We start from the raw sequence: 12113 nt of genomic DNA on the forward strand, positions 1-12113 counted from the left end.
GATTTGTAAATTACTTCTATTAAAAAATCTTAATTCTTTCAGTACTTATCAGCAGCTGTATACTAAAGAGGAAGTTGTGTAGTTATTTCCTGTCTTAACACAGTGCTCTCTGTTGACACCTCTGTCCATGTCAGGAACTGTCCAGAGTAGGAGCAAATCCCCATAGCAAACCTATCCTGATCTGGACAGTTCCTGACATGGACAGAGGTGTCAGCAGAGAGCACTGTGGTCAGACAGGAAAGAACTACACAACTTCCTCTGTAGTATACAGCAGCTGATAAGTACTGGAAGGATTAAGATTTTTTTAATAGAAGTAATTTACAAATCTGTTTAACTTTCTGGCACCAGTTGATTTAAAATAAATAAATATGTTTCCACCGGAGTTCCCCTTTAAGCATTAGGATTCATCAGATCTGCTGCATACATTTTTGGATCTAAACCCCTCCTCCCCCCAAAAAAATACTGTAGCCATGAAAAAAATCAATATGATCAGAGACCCCTGAAATATGAAGACAGAAAACACCAAGTAAATAAAAGTAACACAAGATAAGACAATAAAGCAAAGTATCTTGAGCAGCATTTCATATACCTTTAGGGTAGGGTCTCACGTGCTGTATTTTGCTGCTGCATAATTTCCCACCCATTGACTTCAAAGGGTAGGAAAGTACACAAACAATACGGCAGGTGTGGCCCTACCCTTTAACTTTTTGGGAAGTTGTAAAAATGTGCTCAAATGTGAAGATTTTCTTTAAGCTGCCCATATATATGAGATATCAGCAGGGTTAAAGTTATTATCATATCTGAATCCACTTGTAACATAAATATTATACTGGAGAAGTGAGAGGTGAATGAGAGAAGATCCAACGGTCCCAAAAAGAAATGCTTAATGGGGATTGTGGCTCCTGCTGATGTACCCAAAAATGTTAAGACTTTTTCAGGTCAATTTTTATTTCGAGAAATGATAAAACAAAAGTGTATACCTGCCTTCTGTCTCCGTCCCACATCAGAAATTGCATAGGATATACTTGTGCAAGACAACAGCCTAACCCACATTTGGAATATTGACACTTCGCATTACTCAGCAAGTCTCTTCTACTGTGCAACCGCGCTCAGATGTCATCAAACTTGTGTTTTAGGTAGTCCTTCATGACCCTGGCAATGGGGAGCTCCTCCAGTAGCTTGAGGTTCTGCAGTCCAATACAGTAGCGAATTTTAATCCGGCATAAATCCTGCAAATGTCGGGGTTGCCCTGCAAATGGGGAAGAAACAGCAGTGGGTTAGAAGTGTCCTTGTAAACAAACAAAAACTGTTGGTAAAGTTCTTATACAGACGGATGTGTAAATCAAAGAATACACAAAGACTGGACAGGCTTGCTTTGAGGATTCATTTTACTTGTTGATTTGATGCATATTCCTCGGCCTCGGCCCTTATAGTGTCTTTTTCTGTTGTTTTTCTTGATTTTGTATATATGAAAATTCTTTAATAAAAATTACAGTTTAAAAAAACAAAGAATACACAGACTATATCATAATAGTCAACAACATGTATTTTCCATAGGATAGCCAAAAAATATCCGTGCATGCTGGGAGATGTAGTTTTGCAACAGCTGGAGGCACAGTAGGTTGGTAAACACTGGTGTAATATCTCCATTGGTGCAGTAGGGGGTTCTGCCCATCATTGTGGAGTTAAAGGGGTACTCTGTTGAAAATTTTTGTTTTATTTTTTTAAATCAACTGGTACCGGAAAGTTATACAGATTTGTAAATTATTTCTATTTAAAAATCTTAATCCTTCCAGTACTTATCAGCTGCTGTATACTACAGAGGAAGCTGTATAGTTATTTCCTGTCTGATCACAGTGCTCTCTGCTGACACCTCTGCCCATGTCAGGAACTGTCCAGAGCAGAATAGGTTTGCCATAGGGATTTGTTCCTGCTTTGGACAGTTCCTGACATGGACAGAGATATTAGCAGAGAGTACTGCGGTCAGACTGGAAAGAACTACACAACGTCCTCTGGAGCATACAGCAGCTGATAAGTACTGGAAGGATTAAGATTTTTAAATAGAAGTAATTTACAAATCTACCCCTTTAAGTAGAATTCATTTAGACCCAGCATGAAATCATGAACAGGAAAGTGGTGACTGCTGTGAGAGTCATTGTGACATCTTTGACAACCCTAGGATTCCTAATTTTAGTACCAGACGGTTGTGCAATCGCACTCCGCTCAGACCTTACGCCTCACACGATAAATTGGTAAATAATTGAGAGTATTTTCCAGGAACAAATCGCTTCTTCCAGGCTTAAGCCTTTGTTATTACATCCAGTCATATCCAAAAGCCAAAGTGTTGAGCAGTGCGAGGATCCTTAGAAGCAGTGTCAGGAGGACTTAGTCATTCTTGGTTGAAGATGAATGAAAGCAAAATTCAAGAAAGGCAGGGATGGGAGGAAAGGTCACTCGTAACTCCCAGGACTGATGACCTACCGGGGTTCAAGCTGACTCACTACTAGGACATATACACCGGCAGAACATATGGACGCTTCCTAGGAAATCACAGAATGACGCAAACAGGAAGAGTCCTGCATTGGATAGCTATGTGGTCTCCAAACTGTGGCCCTCCAGCTGTTGCAAATCTACAACACCCAGCATATCCGGACAGCCAACGGCAGACACACACCCGGCGGCAGCCCTTTGTGTTCAGTAAGCGTTGAGGGCAGGCCCAGCATGCTGACGTGACACGCAGGACCACTTCCAAACCGCACTGTGCGCACAGGGCTGCCCTGTTTGTCTGCTTAGAGGAGAATACACAGCGGCGTATTTCCCGTTACACAGCTCGTTTTGTGCAGCCTGAAATACGTTGCTTATATGCCACATGTGACCCTACCCTACAAAGCATAGCTGTCATTTTAGGTTGCTGTTCAGGTTGAGCTGCCCAGTGTGTGTACGTGAGGAGTAGCGTTATTTCTGCCCACATAGCTTGTACATGGTATTTTTCAGCAGATTTCTGCTCTGCAGGCTTTATCTATAATTTGCAGTTCTCCCAGAGCTGGTGGGTGGAGCTCACTCTTCTCTCTTTCATAGATTTGTAGTCACAAGAGAGGGTGAGGTGTTTGATAACTGGAGAAAGAAGCAACTTAGCTACATTACAATGTCCATTCGCTTGTACAGTTAATTTGTATACAAAGTTTGTTCAAATGACTGTGCCTATTAAAATACACAGTGCCTATAAATGAGTATAATGGTAAACTAATGGTTTTGAGTCTCCTGGATGCCTCTGCCAATCTGTCATAAAAGAAGCTCACCCTGTGTCATGGACCATGACAACATAAAGCAGTAACTAACTTTTGGGGGGCAGACTGGCATAACGCTCCATGACATCTCATCCCATGAACATTACAAGAATTTACGACTTGTTTTCAGCAACAAGTATGAGGTCAGCCCGTGTGGTTTCTCAGCCTCAGAAATATGCAGACCGATCAGCAAAATAGAATCCTGTACAACATAGCAGGTGCCACTGGAACACTTCCCATGGACGACCATTCCTTGGCGGGCACCAAACATTTCTGGAAAGCTGTGTGGCTGGGATTTCCTGCAGAGACACAGAGCCTCCATGAAAATTAACACACAAAACACCTTCCACTTAGAGGAGGGGGGGGGCCCCCCATGAATGGGGCAATCCCATTTACTAGCAGGCAGAAGGCTGCTGGACATCTGGCAGCACTTGCGAACCATGTGGGTCCTCTCAATCCTGATCACATGGCTACGCTCTGTCTGCACACAGATGTGGAGCCGCTGTTCACGTTACTCTATTGTGGTGGAGAATGTAATGTAATCTGTGCCAGATTAACTTCAGGACCTGGCATCTGGGCTGGGAGAGAATACAGTAAACAGGAGGTATGCCGCTTTACCACTGCGCCTCAAAATGGGGTTCTCTAGATGGTCTTTTTGGAAAAAGGAGTTTCACCTCTAATGACCTTTTATCGATACTGCAGGAAAGTGTATAGAAAGCAACGAGATAAGCAACACCTGAAGGACCTGGAAGCTGGTTATCTCCAACCCCCCTACTAGAACATATGTATAGCGTACTCTTTCCCAACCAGGGTGCCTCCAGCTGTAGCAAGACTACAACTCCCAGCATGCACGGACAGCCTTTGGCTGTCCGTGCATGCTGGGAGTTGTAGTTTTGCAACAGCTGGAGCCACCCCAGTTGGGAAGCACTGGTATAGTGGTTTACAGTAAAAACTATTACAGCAACATTCAATTTTTTTTTTTGCTATAATGTAACTAGAGATGAGCGAACTTACAGTAAATTCGATTCGTCACAAACTTCTCGGCTCGGCAGTTGATGACTTATCCTGCATAAATTAGTTCATTTTCAGGTGCTCCGGTGGGCTGGAAAAGATGGATACAGTCCTAGGAAAGAGTCTCCTAGGAATGTATCCACCTTTTCCAGCCCACCGGAGCACCTGAAAGCTGAACTAATTTATGCAGGATAAGTCATCAACTGCCGAGTTGAGAAGTTCGTGACGAATCGAATTTACTGTAAGTTCGCTCATCTCTAAATGTAATTCAAAAGGTATACTGTGATACTTACTGCATGTCTATTGATTTTCATATAGTCTAGTACAGCATTTCCCCACCGGCGTGCCTCCAGCTGTTGCAAAACTACAACTCCCAGCATGCCAGGATAGTTAAAAGCTTTCTGGGCATGTTTGGAGTTGAAGATTTGCAACAGCTGGAGGCACCCTGGTGGGGAAACACTGGTCTTGTAACTGCATTTGGTAGGTTTCCCAACTGTGTTTATACAATAAATAAATAATATATATTTTTATATTTTTGAAATAATAATATATATAATTTTTTTTTGCAGGATCCAAAAGATTTATCCAAAAAAAAAAAGAAAAATGGAGCCCCTAATGTAGTGTTTCCCAATGAGGGTGCCTACAGTTTTTGCTAAACTACAACTCCTAGCTTTCGGCTGTCCAGGCATGCTGGGAGTTTTAGTTCTGCAACAGCTGGAGGAACCCAGGTTGGGGAAAAAAAACTGTCTAGTGACTGCAATTGGTCTGTTTCCCAAATGTGTTTATGAATGTGTAACTAAATGAATATATACATTTTTTATTATTTATTATTAAATAATTAAAGAGTACCTGTCAGCAAACCATATTTTCTAAACTAACAGATTATATTCCCCAATTACTCCGCCTGCCCTCAGAATTTTTTCTGAGCTTTAAAAAGCTCCGTATCATACCTTTCCCCTTGCTCACATTGGCCCTCATTTACTAGCAGGATTCAGACTTTTTTCGTCTGGTTTTGCGCCTAAATTCTGTTGCACGGAACCTACAAAATGGGCGTTGTTTTCGGGAAAAGTGGCGTGTTCCCTACATTTAATCCAAAATCACTCCTCTTTTCGGAAAACTACTTTGAATATCATGTGAATTATCTGGGAAGAAAACCCTACACTATAAAGTTTCAGAAAGTGGAGTAAATTCTTTGCTCCTTTGCCTGCCTTGTCTTTTTTAAGCAATTCCGTTTCATTTTTTTTGCACAACTTTCCAACACTTATTTTTTCCTATTGTTTCAGTAATAATGGTGACTTTAAAAAAAATTATATATATTAGGGCTGCACGATATGGGAAAAATGTGCGATCGCAATTTTGGGCCTAAATATTGCGATTGCGATATAATAAACAACATGGTGAAATCCCCCCATTTCATGTCCAATCACCTCCATTTCACATCTACCTACCTATTTTATGCCCACCGCCTATTTCACATTCTCCCCCCCCCCCCCCCGTCACATCCCCCCTTGTCACACCCCCCCTTTGTCACATTCTCCTCCCCCTTGTCACACCCCCGTCACATTCTCTCGCCCGTCCCATTCCCCCTCCCCTTCTCACATTCCCCCTCCCCTTCTCACATTTCCCCCCCCCCCCCCCCCCCCCCCCCCAGCAATACACTGGGTTTCCCGGGCGGATTTCAAATCTTCCGCGGGACCCAGGAAACCTAGTGTATTGCTGCAGTACAAGACCCTTTTCCCATCAGCCAATCACTGGCTTGACATGTGACACCACTGCGGCCAGTGATTGGTTGAAAAGGGAAAGGTCCTACTGTACTGAGAGAGGACACTTCGGAGCGCATGGAGACAAATCTGCAGGGACCGGGACTAGGTGAGCAGAAGTTTTTTTTTTTTTTTTTCTCCCTGCGCCCCTAGCTCAGTGTTTTTCTAGCAGGGTGCCTCCAGCTGTTGTGAAACTACTACAGCCAAGGCTGTCTGGGCATGCTGGGAGTTGCAGTTTTTCAACAGCTAGAGGCACCCTGGTTGGAAAAAATTGCCTAAGGATATTCTACTAATATGTCATCAAACCAATAGGAAACCTGAGGAAAATAATTAAAGCATTACAAAGCATTGCAGGCCATTCATTGTTCATCCAAGTCAGTGTTTCCCAACCAGGGTGCCTCCAGCTGTTGCAAAACTACAACTCCCAGCATGCCCGGACAGCAGGAGGCACCCTGGTTGGAAAACACTGATCCAAGGACATCATCTCATCCTTACGTGAGGCTGCGCCAAATAAATGAGCTGAAGTGTAAAGATACAGGTCCAATGTTTTTTCTACGCAAACCTCAGTAACTCCAGAAACATTTTCACCACAGCTGGCCCATCTACATTTCGGAGCAGATGTACCGCCATTTACTGTGTGCCGAGGATAAAAAAAATTATATATATATATATATATATTTTTTTTTTACATTTAAACAAGCTGCAAGAGAAATGCTGCAAATCTTCCTATCTAAGAACATTTGGGATTAGCAGAAAGAAGCAAGATCTGCCAAAAGTTAATTGAGCACAATACTCTCATAGTCCTTGGATCTCCATCTGAGGCCTCCTCTCCTGTTTGCCATCCCCAAGATATCCTCATATCAAAGAGGAGTGCTTAGAAAGGAATGCACCCAGCGATGAGATTTCATAGCGCTGGGGGGGGGGGGGGGAATGGTGTCCTGTCCGGCCTGCGGACGTCAGATCACAATTACACAGGTAGAACAGGGGGACAGGGGAGTCGTTTTATTATCCTAGAAGAATTTGGGGGTGTTATAGTCATCTGTTTTGTCATGAAATAAGAGATTTATACAGATCCAGCAATGTAAACTGGGGAGGTTTTCTTCCAGTTGCCATAGCTAAGTCCATATACATCAGTGTTTCCCAACCAGGGTGCCTCCGGCTGTTGCAAAACTACAACTCCCAGCATGCCCGGACAGCCTTCGGCTGTCCGGGCATGCTGGGAGTTGTAGCTTTGCAACAACTGGAGGCACCCTGGTTGGGAAACACCGGCATACAGGATTATGTGATGCCCATATAAGCAGTGGAGGCGCCATCAGAGATTCTGTGATTGCAGTGCTATTTTTTCCCATTAGAGACACAGACACCACGGCTGAACCCATCAGATTCTATTATAAATCATTACTGTCCATTGGTTGCTGTAAGTGTCCATTGTGCAACTGATCTGCTATGAGAGGGGGCATGGCGATTTACTAAATGATACCGAAAATCTAGCTCATAGCTGGCACCAGTATACATACCATGTATATACCTTATGGCGGGTTTATAGTATATGCCATGGGCTGTATATGCATACTCCAGGCCTGGCTGCAGTCTGGTCTGTACATATAAGTACAGCATAAAGAAATCCGGTTAGCAGGGGGTATATACTTCTTACAGACTGATAAATGTTAGATTGGTGGGGCCTGACTGCTGGGACTATTAGTGCCATAATCTGAATAGAGCAGCTGGGCACATATTGACCTGTTCTCGGTTTAGCTGTCGTTTTGCAACAGGGGAACAGAGGGGACTAGTAACCCCATCCTATCAGTGGTCTCAGTGGTAGGACCCCCATTAATAACATAAATGTAGATGGTTATGTTTTAGCCTAGAATGCCACTCCAAAGCATTACAAAGGGGGGAAATGTCACTATATGGAGGCACTGTACAGACCCCCCCCTCCCCTGCCGCACAGGCTACATGGTGCACAGACTTGATGCATAAAGCCTAAATCCCACATAGGATAACCCGCATCCACTCAATTCAATGCAGGAAATTACATGCGTATATTTGCCCCTAGCAACCAATCACAGCTCCGCTATTATTTTACCAAAGCAATTTGAGAAATGAAAACCGAATTCTGACTGGTAGATCGTGCTCAGGGCGTAGTTAAATTGACAAAAAATAAATAAAATCTACTTTCCCCCTTAGATGCACCTGCTATTTATGTCTCAGTCACCAGCTGCACTTCACTTCCTTCTATCTGTGTTGCAGAAGGACCTTCCTGCTCAGCCAATCACAGGCCATGAATCGTATTAGCCAGAAAAAACCCTGAGGCTACGTTCACACTGGCAATGTCCGCAGGGAAAATTTCCGTGCGGATATTGCCCTGACAGCAGAGCGCTGGCATAACATGTCGGCACTAGGACCACTAGGAAATGCATTTCCGTTCAGAGTCCGTAGAAAGAATAGACATGTCTATTATTTCTTCGGACACCGGAATTAGAATTTCTGCAACAGATGTTTCCGGTGCGGCAGCGCAGCAGAATCCCATTGTGTGAACATAGCCTAAAATTGGTGCATTTATTGTGCTTGCAAAGCCTAAGGATAGTCTTTAGTTTTGGAAAGAAATCCGAGAACTTAAAGGGGTACTCCCCTCCCCAAGATTTCGGAACATTTAGTTCCGAACGCTGGTGCGGCTTCGGGGGTCGCCACTCCACCCCTTGTAACTTAACATTCTACCCCTTAACGTAAGTTTATGGGAGGGGGAGTGACAGCAGTCACACCCCCTGCCATAGACTTGCATTGAGGGGGCAGGGCGTGATGTCACGAGGGGTGGAGCATGACATCACAAGGGGGTGTGGCGACCTCTGAAGCCTGCACCAGCGTTCGGAACTGTTACCCCTTTAAAGGAAACTACGAGAACCATTGAATGGTGTAGGTCAACATATACAAATGACATGGAGCATGTTGGACCCTAATGTTTTTAGAGGGATAAGCTGCCGCCAAAAGGAGCCTGGAATCGGATTACCCCTCCGTCTTATAATACAAATGTTTGACTGAGACAGATGTGCAAGCTTCCAGATGGATCATGCTCACTGAGCATATGTCCAGCCAACAACTTTTGAAGGTGTATGGGCACCTTTTTCTTATTATGGGTTAAGTCTTTACAGGTTTTTCCATACAGTTATGATTTGAAGTTACAATGATCAAAAAGTAATAAAAAAAAATATATAAATATATTGTAACACAAGTATGTAACAGTCCACTAATACAGAATATGCTGGATTAACGGACCCCTACCGTATTTTATAGTGACGTATTTCGTACAAAGTTACATTGTAGGGAATAGATCAAACAGCTGCTTTGAAGCTACAACTAACATACCTGGAAAGCTGTTGGCTGGGAGTATGCTGGGAGTTGTAGTGTCGAAGCAGCTGGAGACCCACAGATTGGAGACAGGGTTAAATCATTAGTATTCACCCTATAGAAAGCTGCTGAGTGCACAGAAATCCATTAATAATGGACTTATTTTCTACAGTAAATTACCTTGGGGTCATTATCCTATGCTATTCCCAACACTCTCTGATCTTATCCAAGTTGTTCATCATCTTCAGGCTTCTTTGTATGCCTTTTTTCTTTTCTTGCCCCTCTGTTCTTCAAAGAAACCTCATTCCGACGGTCAGCGTTCTACCCTCATCCCCTCATCGCAGCGGTCAGAGTCTTTCGGAAAGATTTATATTCCCCCATTAAAGAAAACTTATGAAGATTTAATGCTAAAAAGGCCCGCTCCTTTGAATGGTTCTGGCATGCTGCAAGCTAAGTGACGTGCTTCATTTAATGGCTTGCACAACCATAGACCCTCACAAGTCTAAGCACTTAATCCCCCTCCTCTTAGCAGTTAGACATGCACGCTCGGTCTCCTAGTAATACACAGATCTGCTAAATCAAATACAGTACATAGGAATAGGGCTAAATGCTGATCACTGGTAGCCATGGAGAGCACATTCCCTATGCCAGTTAAAGGGGTACTCTGGTGGAAAACATATATACAAAGATCCCTCAACTTACAATGGCCTCAACATACAATAGTTTCAACATACAATGGTTTTTTTCTGGACCATTGTAACTTGAAACCAGACTCAACATACAATGCTACGGACCGTCCAGATCTGTGAAATGTGTCACAACAGGAGGAACTGTCCAATCAGAATGGGCTTTTTACTGGTAAATCACCTGTATTACTGAAGTGTATGCACTGACTGGTGTCTGGTAGCGCCCCCTACAGTGCAGGGAGGAACTACAAGTTCTGTACTACTTTTTACCTGTGCCAGGGTTAGTTGCTCCTTTGGACACCAAGTAAGGGCGGCTCCATTTGGGACACTGTATGTACTGTACAGGACCCTGAAGAAGCTCCTGTCCTCTACATAAACCATTGTTTCCCAACCAGGGTGTCTCCAGCTGTTGCAAAACTACAACTCCCAGCATGCCCGGACAGCCAACGGCTGTCCGGGCATGCTGGGAGTTGTAGTTTTGCAACAGCTGGAAACACCCTGGTTGGGAAACACTGACATAGACAGTGATTTACAGCTCCCAGCAGATCTTTCTTTTATATGTAAGGATTTGCTTTATCTATATTAGTATCTACTTATTTTTCTTTAATCCTCACCTTTTCCTATTTGTGGATGATATTTTGGTGGCTTCAGAACGAATTACCAGGTTTCCATAGAGTTCTGGTCTCAACATACAATGGTCCCAACATACAATGGTCGTCCTGGAACCAATTAATATTGTAACTTGAGGGACCACTGTATATATATATTTTTTTTTATGAATCAACTGGTGCCAGGAAGTTAAACCGATTTGTAAATGACTTCTATTTCAAAAGATTAACCCTTCCGGTACTTATCAGCTGCTGTATGTTCCCCAGGAAGTTCTTTTCTTCTTGAATTTCCTTTCTGTCTGACCACAGTGCTCTCTGCCGACACCTCTGTCCCTTATAGGAACTGTCCAGAGTACGAGCAAATCCCCATAGCAAACCTATCCTGCTCTGGACAGTTCCTGACATGGACATGGACACTCTCTGGTGTCAGCAGAGAGCACTGTGGTCAGACAGAAAGAATATTCAAAAAGAAAAGAACTTCCTCTGGAGCATACAGCAGCCGATAAGTACTGGAAGGGTTAAGATTTTAAATTGAAGTAATTTACAAATCTGTTTAACTTCCTGGCACCAGTTGATTTAAAAGAAAAAAAAGTTTTCCAGCGGAGTACCCCTTTAAGTAAAAGCAATATTTCATTTAATGGCTCTAACTATGTAAAACAGAACATATGCACAATTTTATAGAGTCCACGGAATTACAAGTCCCAGCATAGCCTGAAACTTTAGTGCAAAAGAACAGATTTTACCAACCTGCGAGCCTCCAGCTGTTACAAAACTACAACTCCCAGCATGCCCGGACAGCCTTCAGCTGTCCGGGCATGCTGAGAGTTGTAGTTTTGCAACAGCTGGAGGTATACTGGTTTGGAATCACTGCACTCGAGAGCTACTTGTTGCCTAAAACTTCTTAATACACCACACGGAAAGGCTAATATGCTTACATGGCCATCCTGAAACAGTAGTTTGTGATGACTACAATGACATCTGGTGGACACACGATAAGAGAAACGAATAGAAAATGGCGATATTCCCATCTTGTGGTTCTGTAACTGTTGCAAAACTACAAATCCCATCATGCCCAAACAGTCGAAGGCTGAGACCATGAAATTCAAGACACAGCTTGCAGATTTCTGCTGCAGGTTTTCATATTTCTAAATCTGATGCCTGTGAGTAAACCAACAAACCCATTTCTGTAAATGGTTCCTAGACCTGTTCCCCTGGATTGCAATCTCACATGTAGATGCCGTTCCCACTAACATCATGGATTAGGCAAAGTTCAAACCTGCGTCACAGCTTCAAACTACGGACTCTGAATGGGCTGGGACAACACCAGATCCCAGTGACAATAAATGGGGTCAGTCCGGTTTCTGTCCGGGGTCCATTGTTTCACAGAAGTTGAGGGGAAAAAATAAGGACAGGTTT

General features: G+C 43.3%; 1 protein-coding gene across 5 annotated transcripts in view; it reads right to left on the bottom strand.

Moving 5' to 3' along the window:
• Positions 1–327: 327 nt before the first annotated feature.
• The window catches only part of ASB7 (ankyrin repeat and SOCS box containing 7), a 58814-nt gene continuing 47028 nt past the window's right edge, over positions 328–12113 (bottom strand). For all 5 annotated transcript variants that reach the window (XM_056571805.1, XM_056571807.1, XM_056571803.1 and 2 more), the window contains one exon: positions 328–1249. In XM_056571805.1, the coding sequence (XP_056427780.1) occupies positions 1110–1249 (140 nt within the window). In that variant the 3' untranslated portion in view covers positions 328–1109. The remainder of the gene's footprint in view (positions 1250–12113) is intronic.

The sequence above is a fragment of the Hyla sarda genome, chromosome 4, assembly GCF_029499605.1.
Source record: "Hyla sarda isolate aHylSar1 chromosome 4, aHylSar1.hap1, whole genome shotgun sequence".
NCBI classification, from domain to species: Eukaryota; Metazoa; Chordata; class Amphibia; order Anura; family Hylidae; genus Hyla; species Hyla sarda.